Here is a 22,323-nt window from a genome sequence, read left to right as displayed (position 1 = left end):
GTACAAACAGGCAACTTTTGCGTTTTTAATAATGGACCTGACCGGCCCAAACGCGACCCACAGACAGTTTTCAATATTTCACATGAGTGTATTAAGCGGTCTGATCTTGTTATAGAAATTTAAAACATTCTAATGGCCGACCTATTTCGAGGAGGATTTGCCAGCGTTAGGTTCATCAACATAAATTCGTTTTACTAATTGTAGAACCGAATACTCATCAGTTTGCTTGATGTCTTTCATCTTCAAATATGGATTAGTTATAGTTCACAGAAGAAGCCAAGTGAACAGAACAATGTACAATTTATATGTACTCAAATGATTCCTGTTATCGGCAGGCTGTGGTGAGGCAGTCCGATACCCTGGACCTGGTTGAAATGTTTTGTAATACGCGAGATCCCGAGGCGTTTGCTCGAAGCAATTTAGCTCATGTATACGGCCAATCCAAGGACTGGTTAGTTTAATTCGAACTTTACTACACCCAGAAATATAGGCGCCAGTTAGAAAAAATGCGATCAATACCTTTGTCACGCTGCGACTTTTATACAAAGTCCTGAAGTGAACTAAACTGACAGAATAGAAACAACCGGATCTAATGGATGCAACGTAATATCTGACAACTTAGATTACATAGTAAGTTTCATTTCGCATAAAGGTTACAGCGGTTCGTGCCAGTGCTAAGTTCGCGCCTGAAGCAGGCCTGCTCTCTAGCTGCCTTTCATTTCGCTATGGAGGCCTCGATCAAACGACAACAGGGTAACACGGGAATTTTTAGCGAGATTGGCGCCGTCGACGCTCTCAAGCGGGTCGCCAGCTCACCAAATGACCTCGCATCGAAGTTCGCAGCGCGGGTAGCGTATCGAAATCACATTGCACCAAAACATGATAAGCTAGACAGAAGAATCAAATAGAACACACAAACGTTTTTTCTGCTAACTTGTAAGAGGTCGCCATAATTTGCCTTTCGTAAAGTAAAGTTTTTTGTTATTTGAAATATTGTAATGATTGTGCCATTAGGCAGTTAGTAGAAAAGTTAATCTTAGTTTGCTGCAGGACATTTTTCTTAATGAAGTTCCGCGTACCAGCTTTGAGTGTTCTCTCTTGCAGTGGGTCTTTTTAGTACAAAGAGCTTTTAAACGTTCCTACTTAACATTTATAGTTACTGTCGCACTGACGTTACAGGCTCTACGAATTATCGGCGAAAAACTACCTCAGGCGCTGAGCCAGCAGGTGCCACTTTGGAGGGAGCTCGACGTCCAACAATGGGTCAAGCAGATCGGCTTTGGGGATCGAGCACAGGCATTTCTTGATGCAAAGGTTGTCATTGTATTGTTCCTGTATTAAACATGGGGGAAGCTATATCAAAGATCTATTTAGCTTTGAATTTGACAGCTTTCTGGCATGGATTGGTAAATAAATAGAGAAAAGCTTTCTGGGCAAAATGTAAGCAACGTTGCATTACCCTTGACTACATTTACCTCGGGTTCGACAAATCAAACTAATTATCACACAGTGGGGTATGGAATTGAGACGCTAACAATACTCAGTGGAGATCTAAAACATTCATGATAAACGCACCGGGTTTAGAAAGATATCCCTTTGTAGCCCTTTGTTCGTCTAAGTTTGTTAATAGAAGTTCATTTGCAGCTACTTCTGAAAAGTTCTTTTGCAAATAGGGGGTTAGATTTAGCCATGAACGAAACAAATGAGAGCTGCGTCGAAGAAGCATGTTTGTCGGCACATACGAAACCTTTCATCCAAATATCTACTCGTTATATATAATAAAAAATAATGTGTATATATACACACACATTATTTTTGTGCAATATTCATGAACGTAGCCGGGAGAACGTTCTGTAATACAAATTATGGATTGGCTTTAGGTGGACGGAGATCTACTGTTGCAAATTGATGAGACCATGCTTGAGAACGATATTGGCATCAATAAACAACTCTTACGGAAAAGGCATGTAATTAATCTGCCCTTTTTGTCATCAAATTCCCTTCTTTGAAAATATCATTCATACATTTGTCGCCTGGAAACAGATAAAAAGCGCAGTCTTCTTTAGGATTCCTCACCCCCCGTTGATTACGTTATTGGAAATTGAAGATCTTTACCCTGTCTTAACACCCGCCACCTAAACTAGAAGACTATCGTGCACTAATCACGTGCTCATAAAATAATTATATGGACTGTGAAAATAGAGAGAAAATAGAAAATTTACGAATTCTAGCTGGAAAAGGATACTTTAAATATTAAAAGACCCTTCTATACGTATCTATGAAGTGAGATGATTATATTCATGATGTGAAATAACACTAACTAATATCATGAATTGTTTTTATTGGCATGAATCGAATTTTAACAGGTTCTTGAGAGAATTGCGCAAGCTAAAACAAATGGCTGATTATTCTTCGGTAGATTCATCAAACGTCGCACAGGTAGGATAGAGGTCTGTCCATGAAAATCGATGGTTGAGCGCTCCCACATTAGGCTCACCCCCTATGGTAGCGCGGTTCTTCCCGGGAATGAACAGAGACAGCAGAGCGGGATTTTACAGCGGGGTGACTAATCAATTTTGAGGCTCATATCTTTTACGACAGCAAGCGGATTGTGCCACCGACTCGTTTGTTACGTTTTCGTTTGGCGCGAAAACACTGAACTCGATATCATTAGCGCAGCAGTAACACTGAGTTATGTGTCGATGTACGTTGAAAGGCCGATTTTGCCCTTAATATCTGCTATCGGCAACGGCAGGAGCTGCGATATCAAATACGTCGTACCCTTTTTTACACCGCTTTAAATACAACATAGTAACCCCACTATCTACTGACAAGGCTTTAGACAAGAACAATTTTACCTTAACCCGAATCGTTTTATACGTGCTATAAACAACAAATAGACAGTATGGAATAAGTTCGTATAAGAGCACCGGGAAATTAGCATTCGGGAATCGTAGTTAATAGGTAGACATATGGTCAGTATATGATGTCATATGTAAGGCCGTTCGGAGGATAAATTTATTTTTCCTGAAAAAGATAACAATTAGCAGCTTGAAAATTCTGTTTTTAGGCCATAACTTGGAAAACGAGTGACGACCTTCGATGAGGTGCGCTGCTATCGGTATTAACAATGATCGCGATAGCCCCCTTTATAGACCAACCGTAGTGAAAATGGCTCAATTCGAAGGAAAGCTGGTATCATTTACCAGAGATAGAGACCTGTCTGATAACCTAGCTAATCTCTATTTCAAATAAACGACCCGTTTTTTTTTTTTTTCGTATCCATTAAAATTGTTTCTAGTCTTTCGTTAACTAGAAGCTAATATACAATAAAGTATACGGACGATTGACATCGTTCGCAATTTGTGCAGACAACAAGACTGACCTGGAAGACGTTAGTCCACGACTAGTAAGACAAGTTACGTCACTACCACGATGGCCAAGGCATCATCAGCGTGTGGTGGCTCACAGGAGTAGCACATCCAGCCAAAGTAACGCCTTCGCCAATGAGTGACCGTTGACCTGACTCAAGTGTGAAGACAAGCACAGCCCACAATATAGACCTATCGAAAGTTAAAATAATTCATTGGCTTTGCCACGAGCGGCTTTAGCTAACGCGTCGGCTGTGGCTGTATACTAGCCAATGAAAGTTTTTGAAGGAGGCCAGATACCTCAAACCGCTCCGGGTACCCACTGCGAGCGTGAGAACCTTTGTGAAAGCTATTCATATGCTTCTTGTTCTTCCTCGCAGAGATACTATGTGCAAAATATTGAATGAATCAGCTAGCTCGATTAGACCGGGCTAGAGGACTGTCTTCGTTCTCTCAAAATCGCTCCTCAGCACGCGATAGACTAACTGGAAACACTAATCTAAGAAACGCTTAAATGCATTTTATTAGCAAACACTATCAATATATGGCATATGGTGCTGCCGTTGCAGTGAACGGCTCTTTGGCTATTTATGAGCTTAGCTAGCTTTCTTTTTGGGAAACTGTTGCCTCGATTCGTTTGACTCCTTAAAAGTAAATCTCTGTTACAGACATGGGGCCTCACTTCTAGGTATTTATCACAGTAGTGTGGAACTTTAAGCAGCATTTATCAACTGCAGCAGGGGAGCCCCACGAAATGCGTACCTTCCACTGTTCCTAATGATTTTGTGTCGGTGCTTCCTTTTGCTGTTTTATAGCATGCTATCAAATCGTGTAAAAATCGTATAAGTTCTTGATTCGACCAAATCGAACACCTTGGTACCGAAGGCTTACCTGATTTGGTGTTCACTTCTATTTATGACACAGGTTTTGTCCAATATCGACGCGGAGTTTACGCAGTACACGTACGGCTTTTTGCGGTCAGGAGTGGATAAATCAGCACTTTCTCGACTCACGGAAGAACAACTACAGAAAGAATGTGGTATCGATAACTCGGTCCACCGCAAGAAGATCCTGTCCTATCTAGCAAGTATGTTGTCAGTTTTGCTTAAAACACAAAGTCAATAAAGGTCTAAGCTGCGGTCAAAGGCCACGATGATTTTTCTATTCTCCCGTAAATAATACAACTACCTTTAGAACACAGTATATTAATAAACGCTAGTAGATGTATCGCAGTAGGTGGCCACGTTTTTGGTGCCTATTCGAAATGGGCCTACGTACGAATAGAAATAACTTCATGATAAAGCCAGTGATCATGCCGCTGCAGGCTCTTGAACTCGAAAACGTCTGTGTACCGATACATAAAGCCTTGCTAATGTCGTTATTTGAAGGCACAATCATTGAATGGTATCAGAGTTATTCTATATGTACCCGCAGCCGCACCTACATTCTTACCATATCTAAGCAGGCTATCAACTAATATCAAAGTTTCTTAAAACACAAAATGGTACTCATTGCGCCATGCGATTTCAGAGGTGTACCCCTGCCCAAGTGAGGTGGAGTCCAGCGAAGATTCTAAAAAATGTATCGATGCGTTCATAAGTTACCGCAGGTCAACCGGTTCGCAGCTGGCCAGGTATAAAAGCAGCACTAACTATACACTGAATACGGACTCTCTTCAGGGAAATCTCGTGTAATTTCTATCTGCCTTTCTTAAAACCACTAAAAAACAAAAAAACAAAAAATCACACAGAATCATCTACACGACCAGAAAGTATTAAATGAGATACAATAGGCTGATTTAGAGGATAGGCCCAGAAAGCCAGAAAGTACGCTAGTGTATCATACAGTCTGCTGTTCGTTCTGCATTCTGCAAACGATCCACGTACAGCGTTCAACATGACGTTTTTCTCTTTTTCATTTTATTTGTGATAGAAATATACGAAAACTGCCCCTTATTCCTTATTGGAAAAGGTAAGCAGCTGTCAAAGCATACATCAAGCAGCGAGATTTAGGTGGACATTATTGGCGGTCCTCTTGCGAGCTAAAATAACATAACATCTATTCTTAGCTTGTTGAAGGTGCACCTACAACTAAAAGGTTTTACGGTATTTATTGACGTTGAGCGACTGGAAGCAGGAAAATTCGACAACAATTTGCTAAACAGTATAAGACAGGTAACGTTTATAGAGTTTTATTGGCATCGTGTTTTTCCCAATAAAGTGTGTCGTCCAGTATTTTGTCTGTGGTGCATTGTGCTATGGTGGAAGCAAACAGCGTGCTGATAATGCATGTAACGATGAAGGCGTGCCTCAACATCGAGCACATTATTTAGTCACTTAAGAGCCTGTGTTCTTGTACGAGCCTATCTGTGAGGGTTATGCACGCCGTAGGCCCCATAACAATTGCGCTGTTCCCATCCCGGATATCTCGGCCAGTAACTGAACCCTCTGCAAAGCATAATTAATCGGTCACCAATGACTGACTTAGGGGTGTTATCATGCAATTATGGGGTCAACTGTGAATGTGTCAAAAATGATCGATGTAACGAAGAGCGAGGTTCGGGTGTAGTTTTGAGACAAAACAAATGCAATATATTTTCCCTGTCAGATGAATTGTGTCCTACAACGAGGCGTCCATTAATCACATTTACAGGCGAGAAGTTTCATACTTGTACTTACGACCGGAGCGCTCGAACGTTGTAAGAATGACATCGACAGAAAGGATTGGGTTCATAGAGTAAGCGTCTTATTCTGTATAGCGACATATTTGGCACTAAACCAAATCTATGCGCGATCTCATCCTTTGCTTATTATAACGTCGTCCGATATTGACAGTGGCGTGTTAGGCTCACTAACAGTGTTTATTTGATGTAGCTCAAGACCAATCTTGCCAGGACTTCGATTTCGTAATAGTGATTCGAGCTAGATCAATTGTCAACGTCTATAAATATATCAAATGTAAAGGAAGGCAACAACTATACCCTACCTATATATATATATATATTTATATATATACATCTTGTACCCCAGCCGCATTGTTCTTTCACTTTTTTCAGGCAACGCCCCTGTGCCGATATAATAATAGACTTCATAAGCACCATGTTTGGAAAAGAATATAATAATAAAAATTGTTACTAGCAGATTCTTTATCTGTTCGACTTGTCATATCCCCATATAAACATGATAGAAATGGAAAAAAAGTGTTACTATTTCTAAGACTGAAGGCTAAACAACACCTGCATCATATGTGCAATGACCGTTAAAAACTAGCGAATGATCAGCCGGCGAACGCGTACTATAAACCCAAAATCGGCCTTAACAAAAAATACATCTATTATTTTTACTGTTATGTACTCTAATGTCGACCCCGCTTGGCGACAAACGTATGACGATACATAAAACTAAGGACAGAAACTTCAACTATTCCTTTCGTATATGCCAGAAGTATCATTCCTAACGTTCGGCATTTGGTCAACATAACGTACGAAAAATCGAACGGAAGAAAATTTTGGGCTGATAGTAGGTCGAAAGCCCCAGTCATTGATGGAGGCGTCCAGCATTGACGAGTTGTTCGAACACTGCAAAAAGGCGTAAAAAGTCTTACAAAAGCTAACCGTTAGAGCGTATCTGGACGACCCAATCAACAATTAATGTACTTTTTTTTTTTTTTTTAAATGCTCTTTAATTTCTGCACCGAAAAGCGATTTCGATACCTTTTTGAGCCACTAAGTTCAAACTTTGTTGAGGGTCTTTCGATGTGCCTCGCCAAACCCTCTCTCAGATTTTCAAAAGTTGCATCTAAATCGGCAATATAGAACATCAATTTCGGGTGAAATGGAACTCTCAATCATGGCGGAGCTGTGTTCAGCGCGGCAAATTAGACAACTTCAAATTCTGAAAATGACGCACTGCTCCTTGCCCTGATGGGTAAAAATACTGGAGTATATACATCATAATATCTATTAAGTAGGGTCATTATGGTATGTTGCTCATTTCTAAAAGTTTGGCCCATTTCCTTTAGGAGATCGTGGAGGCCATCGAAGCAGATTGCAACATCATTCCTATTACTGATAACTTTGGCTGGCCTGACGTTAATGATCTGCCAGAAGACATTCGGCCTATTCTTTACTATAACGCAATCAAGTGAGTATAACTCAACCCGTTAATATGAACGATTTGTAGTACATACACTGTTAGTTGCTCAGCGAAGTATTGTTAATACATATACAGAAGAGTCTAACCGAAAAGGAAGAGATGTGCAGGCCAAAGTCGGACAAACCATTTGATTTCGACTAAGAGGCCTCCATTTGTACATGTTGGTTAATCTAAATTATAACCTTTCTGGTGGACTACCAAAAAAATAACCAGATTTGAAAGAAATAGCTTTGAAATAAGGCTTATATATGATTGACCTGCCGCGACCTAACTCGGATAGATGTGAAGGTCCTATTCGTCAAGAGGCAACATTCAGCAATATGTGCGTCGAAGCTATGCGAATGTAAAAAGTGTTTTTTTTCTTTAGGAATTTACCTAGTATTACTGACTTTCGCAATCTTATGGGATTTTTATAAAGACAACAATATGTACTAAATCACCGACGATAAATATCAACTTTTTTTTTACTATAAGCGTAATAAAACTATGTTCGATTTGCTGATTACGAAACGTAAATATCTAAGGCCTGCTAAATACGGACTAACGCATATATAATTATAAACTATACTAAGGATAGAGAATTTATAGCCCACGTAAGTTTAGAACGTGCTTGTTTGAAACTGCGCAACAGATGCCAGTTTTCATTATCAAAACGCCGTCAATAGTACCGTCAAGATAAGTGCTGTTTCAATTGGATTTTGCTAATAATAGATATCGAAACACCTGACACCTAGCGGCTGAGAAATTTCAGTCTTTTTCTTTCACTTTAGATATTTTTAGGTAGAACAGTAAAGCAGCTGCTCTAATGCAACAGCAACACTGTAAAATCTGGTGCTTGCAGCTTCGTTTAAGGAGATAGTCTTATCCATAGGCAACCTGTTAAGTGCACAGAGAGATTTCGTTCGTAGACAAGCTGAACGCACCTGGTGTTAACTATTAAAGTTTATGTTAACTAACATCTACAGCATAACTCAAGTTTTACCAGCAAAGTTTTACCAAAAACAGCGGCAAGAAACCGGGAGAGCTTGTCAAATAAATTGATTTGATGAATTTGATATTAAATACAAATTTTTACCATTTGATGTTCTAAAGTTGTCTTTCATTGTGGTTGGATTTCCTAGCTGGATTCATGACTACCAGGATGCTTGTGTGGATAAAATTGAGCGATTTATACGAGGTGACCGACAGGCAAATGAAAAGGTTAGCTGAATGTATGACTACTTTTTTCAGACTTCTTTCATTGGCATCCTAGAATATTCCTAATACTCTTGTTACTTGTCTATTGCTTGATACTAACATCGCGAAACTCATATGCTTCAAATGCACATGATGAAAAAAGAAAGTCTCAGAGCTCTAATGGTTCCGATCAGGTCCGTTTTCAGCGCTCAGTGAGTTGTACACAGATACCTCGCATACGGGTCTCTGCTTTCGATCAATTAACAGTCTTGTGGACGTTCATGCTGTAAGGAGTTTGACAATGTCTCCTATTGAGTTTCAGCACGTGCGACTTACCTCATTTACTAGTCTCGTGCCAAAAGATCATCTGTTATCAACTAACAGCAGGACTCGGGCAAAGGGTAATCACAACCGATTGGACCACTTAACGGTTACAGAGTGGTTCATGTAGAACGAGATGTTCTCTGATATTGAATCACACACGTATGCTCGAGGTACTATTCCTGATAGTCATGCTTATTACCATACTTCGCGAGTACCGTTTTAGTTCGGAATCTAAAGCACTCACATACATGTTCGAGATACTCTTTTTGCAACTTTGTAAATGGCTTCTTAGTAGGATTAGTGAGCGAATTGAATCCTTGCCAAAAACATACATAGTGAGCTAGCGAGTTTCAATCTGGGTTGTACGCCGGCCATGTTTGCTTACCCCAGAAAATACCCATATCCTCAAATAGCCTACCCTGTCTTAATCAGCTAGCATGAACCGACCTTAATGGAAGACGTAAAGCCTTTCTTTAGACACTTGACTTTACACGGTTGTACAACATCTTGCTAAACTCGCAGACAAACACCTCTATTTGATTCGTTGATCTTTCTAAATAAAATATGGTAAAACGAGATTTTCCCAGTGGATGCCTTACGGTAATTTGTCTGTACGCACAACGGGCACATACCCCGGATCATGAGCAAGTCAGCGATAATTTCGGAGACTGATTAGAGACATCGGTTGCTTATTAACTGCCGTTGCTCGTGTAACTGCACTGCGCACTCCGTACATCGCTTCACTTTGTTTCTTTTTCGACGTAACACCACGCAGGACCTGTTTGTCCTGGGCTAATTCAGTAAGACACACTAAACATAGTGTCGTGAGAGGGCTAGCGCGTACCTTAAACCCCCAGTACTACAGACGTATAACGTGTCCGTGACGTATTGATGAATAATTCACAATATAAAGTAGCTCTTATCAGATCATATTTATCCGCTAACGAGCAAAGCGATCCTCAGAAATGCACTTCTGGATGGCGTTAATTAACTCTCAAACCCGTACTGTCATGGATTTTTTCGTTGCCCCGTCGGCATCCTAGAGGAGTATATCACCGTAAACTTTTCTGCAGTGCCATATACCATCGATTTAAAACAGCCTAGGAAATTTATCGTATAAGTGACGACTTGTCCAACGCGAAAAGATCCGACCTTAATAGTCGTTTTTCGGCTAAATTTCAAAAACGCCGCACCCTTCATTACCATAATAACTTTTTAATGCTTTTGCCTATTAGGAACTGGATTTTCTCTAGCACTAAGAAAAGCAGATGGACGGTAATGTTTATCCGAAATTGGATCGGCCATCCTGTTATAGCCTGCATTTAACAACTTGCAAAATGAATCTGCTACCAGCCTATTATTGGACACTTAAGTTATGTTGCATACCCAGCTAAACTAAGAGTTCTTCCAAGTCAGAAAAGGTTTCAACTCGATATAAATCTCGACTGAGTTTAGTCTGAACCAAAGAGAACCATAATTTACGTCTATCCAACTTTAACCCATTCTATCACAGGTGCACATTTATATTACGGCATTTTTGTGCGTACTAACTCGCTTGTAACTTTAAACTTTTTCTATTTATGTGAGATGGAGCTCTTGTCGAGAGATTTAGTTCTAAATTTGAATTTAACTGTACGATCTTTATAGGCTGGTACTGCAACGCCTGATAGTCTATCGGGTAAAGGATGGGCATATGGGACACGTAGCGGATCGTTGGACCTAGACCGCGCGCAGATGACCGCGCAGCATCAGACGATCTTATCAGAGGAGCAACCGACGATGACGACAGACCAGATACCCGCACAAGGCCAACAACAATTCACTGTAGAAATGCCACAATCGCCTCCGTTAACAGACTGAATTAAAATTAAAAGCAGTTTATTCTTTAAAGGCGCCCTTTACTAAACGAAAAAAAATAAATACGCTATGTATCAGAAATGTGAGTTTTCGTCGCTTACAGTATTTCTTGTTAGACCCTAGGGTTCAATGCATTTTGCACATTTATTGAGGCAATAGATATATAAATGTTCGGCCTGATCCAGTTTATATCGAGTATATGGGTGCTTGCTGGTAACTGCTGTAGGAACTTCGAAACACTGGATGTGCTAATTAATGTTAATTTAAATTTCATCCGGCTGTCTTAGAATACGATACACGTTATCGGAATTAACCTAATTGTTGCAAATGGCTTTCCTAAAATGGCACGAACTGCCGATACGATACGCTGTAAGGAAACCGCGGCGCGCATTCAATTTCTGTATCACTCACAGGCTGCTGACAAGTTACATCCAATAAGCAAGTTTTCAAAGAGACATGACCCTCTGACACCTTGAAGATACGGAGTTTCAGCATGCGCTTGACCTGTCTCGCTCTGTCACTTTTAATGGTGCCTTAGTTTGATACAGGCATAATATAATAGACTTCAGGCTTCTCGCCTCGTTTTCGTTTCTTTGCTAGAAGTTCCGATCGGTTCTGCTAATCACTGGCGACTTTTCGAGAGGCTGTAAGCGACGGACGAATCTTTCGTAGCGTTCTATGGCTTCATACGAAATATCCCTATCAATATTGTCTTTAACGTTTGCTAGACTTGCAGGTTTTACGGATTAGCTACTATGGCCTCGGGCCAGCAAGGGGTAAGCACGTATATGCTATGGGCATCTAAGAATACTACGGGATGCGATTAGTTAGCGTGTATTAAGCAAATTATCGTTTGCAACAGTGAGAAGGTGGTCTGATAAGTCTGGGCCATATATGTGTACGGGAAAATCGTATTCCGCAACGTAAGTCTTAAGCGTGGAACCGCCATCGTTCCTCTACACCTTTATCGAGCAAAAAATTGAATAGGACCATGATAGGCTACATTGGTGCCTACAGCAACTTCAATTAATATTGAAACATCAAGGAAAACACTTTAGGTATTTACAAGAACTTTATTGAACCGCAAATATTATCGCTATTTCAATGACATGCTGCTTTTGGACATGAAACGAATTCGATCTATTATGATGCCGCATTGCTTGAACCTTCATCTCGTACACAAAAAAGACACTGTATATTTGAGGGTTATCTAACATTGGCGGAACACGGAGCTTGATAAAATAACCATGTACAGCTAAGTTGATCTAACAAAAAGGTTTACACGGTGAGTTGTACACAGTTGAAATGACCAGAGCTAGACTCGATACCCGGCCATCATTGCAAACGAAGTACAAGATTCGCCAAATATCAAACGAAACCAGCGACCTCTATGCCATTGTACGCAAGCCGAACTCAGGTTATAGAAGCGGGAACGGCAAACGAGGAACGGGACATAAATGGACTATTGCAGTGTTCTTTATCTATAAAATCCTGTAGCTGCAAAACCTATCTGCCGCTCGTTGCTTCGTGTGGCTTTTATTGTATAAATGTCTATCGGTACAAGGATAATGTCTTTGGTGCGGGTAAATGTCCTGCTTCCTGCTGACGCAGCCGTTGAATCTTCGACTTAATATCTACGTGAGCCACATAGATGTCATCACCTGTGAAATGAGTTGAACTTTCTATTAGAGACAGGTCCGGATCAATAGGTATGCTACATTTGCATACAGTTTTGACCATGTGCCGCCATTTTGACGCGGGCTTTAGGAAAAACGAATGATCTTAATAACGCATCTTGGAAACATTCTTCTATATCTATCTTTACTTTACCACATTCTCCCGAAACGGGCTTGCATCGTTGGGCGGCACGCTTTTCTTCGAAATGACTGAACATCAAACGTATATGCTTGTTAACATAATAATAGCCCGAAGAACGTTTTATAGAAAATCGTAGTGTTTATACGTAGACTGAAGCATATCTACGATTCGAAGTCGATGGCAACATTGTCTATTGGGAATAGACAATGTTGCCATCGGCAGGTCAAATGTTGCTATAATTGTAATTAAAATAGCTCAAGAAAAGGCTGACCGACGGGCATTCCTGCTCTGCGTTGTGTCGCCATATTGAGAGGATCCGCAGGTTCTTCGCCTAGCCTCGGACCTGTATAGTCAGGTTTGCTTTCGGCCTGAAATAGAGTTACACAAAATGGTACCATTTTGACCGTCAGCTCAGTTGGCAGCATCAACTCAATATTCTAACTCGAAGATTTTTGTTTTAGGAGACATTCGCAAAAGCCCCTGCTCACGTTACCTGCCCGTGAAAAAACTAAATCACTGATAACGAGCTTTGTTTATTATAAGTCACTGAGGTGACATATAATAGTGTTCGGTTATTGCTACATTGTCTATGTGGTATCACAAAATACGTGAGAGTGAGCAGCTGCTCATTCCTAACATTCCGAAATACTGCCAAAATGAAATTCGGGTTGTTCGGACGCATAGCTGAGGATCTGCGATTTAACGGTGGCACGAAGCCCACATAAAATAGGATTTCTTTAGGTACTATTCGGCCGTACGTGAGGTATATTACTCTTGGAAAAATAATTTTCCCCTGGCAAGTAGATAGGACTATCAGTTGGTGGAAGCTTTTCAAACAACTATAATTAAATAATCAGCCGGAGTTTATGTAGTCTTAGAAGACAGATCCTGTCTGGAGAAGTACTTGAGTTTATGTACCTTATTGTTTTCATGATGTTAAAATCTAATTTATCTACTCCAACATGATTACTGCAAATGGCATGCTCTAAAGGGTAGGGTCTACAAGACATTAAGACCGACCAGACACTAAGAACTGAGATATTTACAAACTACAACGATATTTTACGATAGAAGCTTTTTTGACAAAGGGGCCACTTTATCGAATCGAAAGTATGACCAAAAAAACTCTAGCAAAAATTCATTCACCATCCACCATCAGCACCATCCACAGCATTCACCACCCACAGCATTCACCATCCACAGCAGCAAACGCGATGACAAATAAAACAGGGATGATAAAACGTCCCGAAAATTCGGAAAAGCACAATGTATGGATCATAAAGTACAACGAATGCGTACGTACACATCGTCCAAGAGCGTATAGACAGCGTGTCACTCTAGGAACATGACGGAGGTATAGGAGATCCTCGGGATCGAACAAAAGCTCGCGTGGAACGCCGTATGCCTGCAAGCACAATTTAGACAACGCCCAATGACCACGACTAATGACTCAAGTCATAACAATATAGTACAATAATACATAAGGCCCACGGCTAACAGGAGCTTTGATTCTTTAAGCTTAAAAAGCGGCGATTGACGTGCGTTTGCTAGAAACGATGACGGGCAGAATGATCTGAGAACTGAATTTTTCCCTTACTGTATGGACGATATGGTCCTTGAACCATTGTTGGTTTAAGAGGGTAAAAAACAGGGCAGTGTCACCTGTATTTTATTACGACGGTCAGCTTAAATAAAGTTCTCCCTTCATTCGTCGTCAAATCTAAATCAACTTGTACGGTTTTTATGGTGACCTACTTATAGTGCGTGCCTTGTTTTTTTTTGTTGAATATAATGCGCTGTAAATTATGCTACGTGCTATTTGCAAACCTGCTTATTGCATCCGAACGCCTGAGGGAAACATCAGTGGATATTACAATGACAAACCTGGGCTGCCCGAAGGAAGTGAACGATATTGACCCGTTTTGTTTTATGATCTGTGCCTGCCTCAATGGTTCCTGGTACCGAGTTCGTTTCCAAGAAGTTCATTAGGCTGAAACACAGAGGATAAAGGCTAGTATGACTCTATTCTAGAAGCACAGAAAACATGTAATTTTATTATTGTTCATTGCTGAACCGATACCAAAAAGAAGGGAGAGGGGTCTTAAAATGTATGCGAATACTTACTGGCAAAGAACGACGCCATCTTTAAGATATTGGTCGTAGTCTGTATTGCTAACTTTGCCAAGACAGTTCCAAATCCACATAAGAATCCGGGACTCCTTGTTGGGATCACGCTAGAAATCGGAAATGTTATGCAAATTATAGGATAATTATAAGGGTAATTGCTAATTAACTCTCGTAGTTCAAAGGGCCGACCATTGCTAAGCCACGACTAGAGGTCTGGTCTATACGTTTGTTTGTATAAAACAAAGACGTCGTCAGTCGTCCAGATACAAGTCATCAGTAATAACCAATTGTTTTACTCAACGCATGCTTAGATACGGTAAGTTGTTGCACTGGAGACGGCGTCTTTTATTGAGAGGACTGATTATATAGTATAGCGCGTATCTCTCGCATGTGTGTGCGCATTTTCTAAATTGCGCTTGTGATCTCGTACTGATAATACTGAATAAAGCCGGCTAGCCGAAATTACATGATTCAATATTAGATTAAGCCTTTCAGCAAAAGATAGGATAACAATCGTCTGTATCTAGCGCGCTTAATTTAGCAACGTTTGTCAGCCAACTGGAGTCTCTTTTATCTTAATCGCCCACATATTTTGACGCGTCACGTTATGAACGTGGGCTTCGATTGTGTGCCAAACGCCATAGGCAATATGTTGATGTAAAAACAATCATTACATTTTGTATGAGTTTGGAACGACTGTGGGAGCTTTTCCGCATTCGAATTCGTTCTCAATCAGCCACAAATATAGGGATAAATCATCGGCCGGTACAAAGAAAAACACAAATTACCAACGAGTGGTCACGGTAGTCGCGCTCTTTTTATGAATTTCCAGACGACTGCGTACGAAGACATGCGGATATTTTGGTGATCCCTTACGCTAGAAAGAGAACGGTCTTTAAGAACCAGAAATGTATGGTATATGGTTGTGTGAAAAGATGAGAGCATTTAGACGCTTGAAACAAATGTTTTGCGACAAGGTGACATGTGTCCGTAGAATGAGCGGCAAACAAAGGCTTATTAAGCACAAACAAAAGTTACAAAATTATATTTCAAACGACAGCGTGGACTAATCGTCTAACGGTACAGAGTAAAACAGCAAAGGAAGTGGCGATCCGCCACCGTGTTCGCTATCAGTGGCGATGGAAGTACTTTGGCAGAGAGATATTTAAATGAAAAACAAATGGGTTATATCGACCAGAGCAGCTAATTGACTCTTGTTGAAACTGATGGATATATAACTACCATATTATATACGCTATTTTACATTGCCATCAGTGTTTAACATAAATTACAGTCCGACTTTAAGCAGATGGGAAAATTTCTGCTTATAGCAATAATGCGTGCTTCTGAGTAACGACCATGCTCAGTCTGATGGTGTACTTTAAAAAGGTATAGAGATCGCCAAGCTACGTCCTGAATAACACCGATAATAATATCTCATTCTCATCTGATCTGAAAGTATTCAAATCTAGTGGCAATTTGTTCTAGCATATTTAGAGATAACCGGGGCAAAAAAAAAAAAGAAAACCTGCTACTGCTCTCTACTCATCATTACTAAACAAGTAGATTATTATGTACGCATTGGGAAACAAAAGATGATGTAACTAGGGTAGTAAATAACAGCCATACGCAGTTAGGCCATAGCATATAGAGCAACACTGAGTTCGAGACAAATGCATGCTTTTGAAAGGAACTAGGTAAACTCCATTACGCGTTTATGATCGGTGTCTATATTCGTGCCGCGAAGCTCACTGACTAACACAACGTAGAAGCGATCCTAGATCAACCATAAAAGGGTCACTAGTTTGGGTTCAGTGGAAACCGTCCATATCTATTGTCCATTTAAAATAATTACCTCACAACGCAAACACTTTACTTTTTGTCATTTTCTGACAGGCTATAGCCCCGGAGGGAAATGAGTACAATTGAATCCGTACACCTACGACCGGCAGGGTAAGAAAAAACGTCAAACTGGAATTTAAGTTATCGCAAGTTCAAAGTGCAAAAGCACAGGATATATCGTAGTTTTAGCTGTATCTGTAGACCTTGAGGTTACGTGTGTTTCTTTCAAAGTTTTCCTGTCTTGAGTACGACAAATGTATATATAAAGCTTTCTGCTGCCTCTGTTAAACTCAGCTGGATTTTACATTTCGTCAAGCATCGCTGCTCGGCTTGCGGTTAGCGACGGCCGCATGTTTCTGGCTACCACGTCAACTCACCCAGGGACGTGTACATTAGTTGTCTAGACCACGCCGCCCTCTACCACCCATACCTTAAAGGCCCTGAACTTTTCGGTAGTCGTCAGCGATAATTGATATATTGCTTTTTCGATACAAGAGCGAAATGAAAGCGCAGCTTTATTTAGTTGAACTACGGCCTCTGCACGCGGCTTTTTACACGCTGGCAAATTCAGCTTTTTTGTTAAAACCACAGTTGAGAACTCGTTTTGCCTTCTGAACAGCGTTGCCTGCTGTCAAACATTTGTCAGGGGACAAAACTATTACCGGCTCGCTGTTTTTTTTCTTTGTCCTCAATTAGCCGCGCTATTCAAATCGAAGCAGTCGGCTGAAGGCCGACATCTGTATGTACGCTGCCAGGAAACATGTCGTATAAAGCGATTGCGACAATGAACACTTTTTACTGAAACGTAATTAAATGAATTACAATAGCCCTCTTTGTACATGAATTAATTATTTCAAAGAATTAATAAAGCATGCAGTACGCTAGCTATGGTCATAGAGTTGCACTAAGCACGTAATCCGGATACCTCTTAGCCGCTGAATCTGTCTTTGATGACGGTAGAGTTGTCAAAAAAAGAGAAGCAGCAAAAGGGCTAATAATAGTAGCAGCGAGTACTTACCCAATACTCGTTTCGTAGAAAACTAGGAAAGCGTGTTATTTTTAGCATCGGCTCATTAATTTTCATAGATCTAAGGGTCGCCAAAGCCAGGCTTGCGGGCACAGTTGCGTAGGCGCTCACCTGCTTGAGCGGTGTCGTAATGTAACAACTTCAAGATATAAATGTAAATGTCTATGCAAGCAGCAACGACACCATCGGCAAGAGCCAACAGAGTGAGTCTCAGATTTTACTAACACATAGGAAAATTAAACGATCATATGTACGTTCGTAAACACCTTATCCGCGCATATTTCTACATGCATCCAACGACCGAGTCTGTGGCCTAGCGGGCATCAGCATGACCTTCCACGGGTCAGCCAGCGTTAGACATCATTAATCATTGAGCTATTTAGGTTAATACGCTCACTTCTGAAGTTTTGTACGGTGAGCTGTTCAGTTTTAAGCGATTACGTAGTTCCAGGACAATGGAAAGCCAATGTAAAATTGTGACGTCTTTGGCTAAACAATGTATGTGTTGACAATCTTCCTGAATGAAAAGATGGCCAAAATTAAATTTGTATACTCTTCTGACATAGTTCAAGTAGTATGTGATAAGGTTGTTGAAACTCCAAAATGCGCAAACTTACCTATCTAGATCTTGCCAAGCATGTTTTTGCGTAAGCTATTAAGTGAAACTGCATGTGACGCAGACATGACTAGTGTACCCTACGTTTAGATAATTAAAGACAAATTAAGATTACTGCAAAGCAGTATTTCGAAACAAGGTCTAGGATGTTTGTTATTGTTTACATTTAATTAACAGAAATGGCGGAACCTTGCAACTACGTTTTTAATAAGTACCGCATCTCGAATATGATGACTCGCAAACCAATCGTCGTAAAAAAAACCCCTGTGGTCATCGAATACTGAGGGTCTACATAGAGGATAACACTGATGAGTAGCCACTTAGTGGGTGCTGTCTAAATATGGCTACCTACCACAATTTCTTGACAGGTCCTATCATAGAATCAGAATGGTTTGAATCTATACCGCAACAACGCTTACTATATTGTGATATCAATAATGTAAGAACTTACGTCCCCCGGCTGAGGCTCTTTAGTACTAGGCGATATCTCATTCATCGTGCAATAGAGTTAAACGCTGATAATTGTAACAGCCTCTTCCGATACACCTACAATCAAAAGACAGGAAGAACGTTTGTAAAAGTTGAAATAAACCGTTAAAAAAAAAGTGTTTTCCCTCTCCATTAAACGTATCCTATTCATTCTTAGATTCATAGATTATTAGCAGATTTTTATACTTTCAAACTCTAAGCCTTTTAGTAATTCTATTTGATAGGGCAAAAAAAAAAAAGTTCTACAGAGGATTTAATTCGACACAAATGAGGCGTTTGTGTCGATTTTAATTTGCAGGGTAACCTCGAGTGGGCTACTGGCATTTGTTCATGCAACTTCTATTTTGCGATGCTGTTGAATGTGAACGAACAGAGTAAAGTGGAACTTATATCTGATTAGTTCATTTAGATTTTAGGACGAGGCGTTTCGCAATAAACAGCTATCCATAAAGATACCAGGGAAGACACGTGTGTGCGGTAGTTTTGCAAGATATATATGTTGTCATAAGATGTTCAGTGTTAAAATCTACGGACGTTTACAGCGTAACTCAACTTAACAAAGGTCATATACGAACTGCGCAGTCGGTAACTTAAAAGGCACGTCCTTATGACCGTAACTGCCTGTAGAAATGAGGGAACTGCTTAGCTCCCCACCGTTTTATAACGTATCACTTAATAAATGAAGTACAATAATAATAATTTTTGCCCGGAAATCTACTGCTCTAATATTTCTACAAATAACATGTCAATCTTTGCTTAGCGTCACATGTTTTGCTAATTTTACAAGCTGCACATTGTTGGATCATGCTTAGATAAAACCTAAATTTAAATGAAAAAAATGTCTTCTACTACTTGCTCTGATGTTCTGGTGCCACGAAGCACCCTTACGGCGGGTACGATGAGATCTAAGTGTCGTTTATATTCAAGTACAGAGAGTGAGCGCATCGAGTTGGGTTACATTACAAATTTGTTGTGTTGGATATCTCCTGTAAGAACGGAATGGCTTATAATGACTAAATCATCATAAGAATCGTTTGCGTACTAAAGTGATGCAGAGGATTGGATTCACGTAACACGTAAACAAAACGATCTGCGTGTGCACGGTGAAAGTAAGGCTTCAGAAAGAAGAAGTGAATGGGAAGAAAGCATAATTACCTTCCTTAGGGTTAACGTAAACATTCCGTGCATATTCCAACTTACATAGATACAACATCTGCTTGGAGATAAAGGAAATCGTCAGGCCTTTTAATTCTTAGGATATCGCATGCAGTACACGACCGGTCTAAGAGAAAGGGTGTTTGTATGGTCAGCTCACCCGATATGCGTACTCGAGGGTCTCACATAGAATGCTCAAACCCACAGTCTTGTTCGGACTGAGCGCTTCTTATCAGAACACACGGACTCAGCGCAATGGCTAACAGCGGCCTGATGTCTGTGGCTCAGTCATGCCGTGATCGCGGCCGATAAATAACGAGGGTAAAGGAAAGTGGCACAGCGCTACTATGAGGAAGTGTATACGCCACGCGATTTGTCAGCTGCAAGAGTGGAAAGCACTTAAATGAAGAAGGAGATAATATAAAACGCCGACGGTGTTAGTGAACTAGAGCCTATGGCCTACCTCGGGTTCGGGGCTAGAGCTTTCGGCCTGCTTTGTTACGAAGTTAGTTGTAACACATCCTGTACAAGTTCGCAACCAACTGCAAAATATCGTATGATACCATAGATCATATGATGTCTTCACTGTTTGTGTAGCGCATAACGCTACGAATACATTCTTCCGTTTTATAGACCACCCTCTATTAGTGTCAGTGTCGAAAGATCACAGTATGGATAACCGGAGTAGGTACTTGAAACAGAAATATTAGCACCAAGTAGTTACATTTGATTAGAACACTTTTTATTACCAAAGCCCCATCATAATCATTTGCTTACAATGTGAAGATAAATTTTTTTAGAACCTGCGATGGTGATTATCGAAAAGCCTGTGAGAAGTGTTCCAATTATCAGCCATATATCTACTATATTTATCAATACACCGATTGGCCCTCTTGAGCTCCATGCTACGTCGAAACTATCCAAAAAACATTTTACTATATCAAATAGTTAGTACACTTAATCCGTTTAGGCTGGCTAAGGCTTCCGGGTTTTTGCTCTGCGTTTCTGTCCTGCTACGCAGCTGTCTCAAGTCTGACCATCTGTCTTAATTGGCATGGGGGCATAAGTAGGATGTCCGAGAAGTTGCGTATAAACGTCGTTTAGATCCTCCCGATGATGGTTGGCGTAGTGTATATTTGACGGACACGTGGATTTAGATCCGAATGTGGGCACACATGTTGTTTCGTCCTGGAAATTTAAGTTGTTAAGACCTCTGCCGGCCATTTCCATTCGAACTAAATCTAATACAAAGCATGTGTTGTTTGTATAGATCAAGCTGCTTCGTCCGTTGTCAAGGTATCTGCTAGTAAGTGGCAGTATAGTTGACTCGGTTGCAGGGATATATATGAAAAGGTAAAGTAAAAACCAGCAAAAATAGGAATGACAATTTCTATGGAGGGAGGAGAGGAACGGGTTATCAGTTAGCTAGATAGTACTCGGCTAGATTTAACGGTACTAGACTAATTAGCTAATTAAAATGTCTACCGTGGGAGGCAGCTATGACTAACGCGGTGAATTTGTATTATTTATACATATATATACATATATATATAGACAACCGATATCGTGAGATACTAGCGCGTAAGGGGGATACAGTAAATAAGCGTAACATGAGATTTGTGGTTTCAGGTACGATATCTAGGTAATCTAGGTACGATAAAAGCCTGAAAGGTAATTTTTGTTATACTCTGGCATTGGAAAATATTGGAATGGGGAATGGCACGTATGGCATTGCTGTGTAAATATTGAGCTTCCTTTTGTGTCCGTCCCCCAGACAAGCACATAGAGCGACAAATGCTTAAAGCAAATAAGAATGATTCCAAATAAGATAAAACGGAGGCATTTGGAAATGAGGCGACTCTGTAGGAAATGGCTAAAAAGAGGAACGATATCATTAATCTGAAGCGAGCAGTTAAACACGCAGAACGAGTATACTTGCAATTACCGCTGATATTTTGGAGACATAGGGTGCAAGCTTTAGGGAGCGCTGGACATCGAATATAGCGGAAACGTTAACGTTAGCTAGCGCCTGATCATCGGCGACTGAGCGCCTTCTAATTTTGTTCAGTATCGGGGTGTCATCAGCAAAGCTCTGGTACAGATGCAAATATTCTACATGTATAAAAGAATTAACCTTGAAGAAAAATGTAATGGACTTCGGGACAACATCCTAACCAGTGTCTTTAGGACGCTGCACAGAGGCAGATGGAGTTTCCAAGTGGTTGAATCGGTTGATTTTATAACTGGGAAAATCGCAAACAGGTAGTGTCAGCTATTTCTGGGCTAGGTAATAGTCGCAAAAGAACTGCATGAACTAGATAGTTACGTCAAAAAACACCTGAACCGCCGAATCGTCAGGTTTGCCCC

The 22,323-nt window shown here is 40.5% G+C and overlaps 2 protein-coding genes across 12 annotated transcripts in view; one reads left to right on the top strand and one right to left on the bottom strand.

Annotated features, from left to right (window-relative positions):
• LOC111253252 (uncharacterized) overlaps positions 1-10,968 on the top strand; it is a 45,558-nt gene extending 34,590 nt beyond the window's left edge. For all 5 annotated transcript variants that reach the window (XM_022812395.2, XM_022812396.2, XM_022812394.2 and 2 more), the window contains 12 exons: positions 336-451; positions 653-848; positions 1,180-1,314; positions 1,881-1,963; positions 2,367-2,439; positions 4,296-4,458; positions 4,902-5,004; positions 5,440-5,545; positions 6,024-6,107; positions 7,392-7,513; positions 8,647-8,725; positions 10,673-10,968. In XM_022812395.2, coding sequence (XP_022668130.1) covers positions 336-451; positions 653-848; positions 1,180-1,314; positions 1,881-1,963; positions 2,367-2,439; positions 4,296-4,458; positions 4,902-5,004; positions 5,440-5,545; positions 6,024-6,107; positions 7,392-7,513; positions 8,647-8,725; positions 10,673-10,885 — 1,473 coding nt within the window. In that variant the 3' untranslated portion in view covers positions 10,886-10,968. The remainder of the gene's footprint in view (positions 1-335; positions 452-652; positions 849-1,179; positions 1,315-1,880; positions 1,964-2,366; positions 2,440-4,295; positions 4,459-4,901; positions 5,005-5,439; positions 5,546-6,023; positions 6,108-7,391; positions 7,514-8,646; positions 8,726-10,672) is intronic.
• A 973-nt stretch (positions 10,969-11,941) lies between these two features.
• LOC111253382 (myophilin-like) lies at positions 11,942-20,273 on the bottom strand. Of its 7 annotated transcripts, none has more exons than XM_022812679.2 (8): positions 20,117-20,270; positions 19,654-19,787; positions 18,764-18,858; positions 14,825-14,934; positions 14,585-14,690; positions 14,004-14,105; positions 12,972-13,068; positions 11,942-12,543 (listed from the first exon to the last, which is right to left on the bottom strand). In XM_022812679.2, exons 3-8 carry the CDS (start codon positions 18,806-18,808, stop codon positions 12,434-12,436), a joined length of 570 nt encoding a protein of 189 aa, XP_022668414.1. In that variant the 5' UTR covers positions 18,809-18,858; positions 19,654-19,787; positions 20,117-20,270; the 3' UTR covers positions 11,942-12,433. The 7 variants fall into 7 exon arrangements, with proteins under 7 accessions (XP_022668414.1, XP_022668415.1, XP_086849992.1 ...); XM_022812680.2 differs by having other exon boundaries at positions 19,658-19,787; XM_086993866.1 differs by lacking the exon at positions 20,117-20,270 and adding an exon at positions 19,957-19,973 and having other exon boundaries at positions 19,658-19,787.
• Positions 20,274-22,323: the final 2,050 nt, after the last annotated feature.

Source organism: Varroa destructor, unplaced genomic scaffold (assembly GCF_002443255.2).
Source record: "Varroa destructor unplaced genomic scaffold, Vdes_3.0 BEIS01000006.1, whole genome shotgun sequence".
In the NCBI taxonomy this organism is placed as follows: domain Eukaryota; kingdom Metazoa; phylum Arthropoda; class Arachnida; order Mesostigmata; family Varroidae; genus Varroa; species Varroa destructor.
The sequence above is the reverse complement of the archived record's forward strand: the minus strand, read 5'-3'. Positions and strand labels throughout refer to the sequence as shown.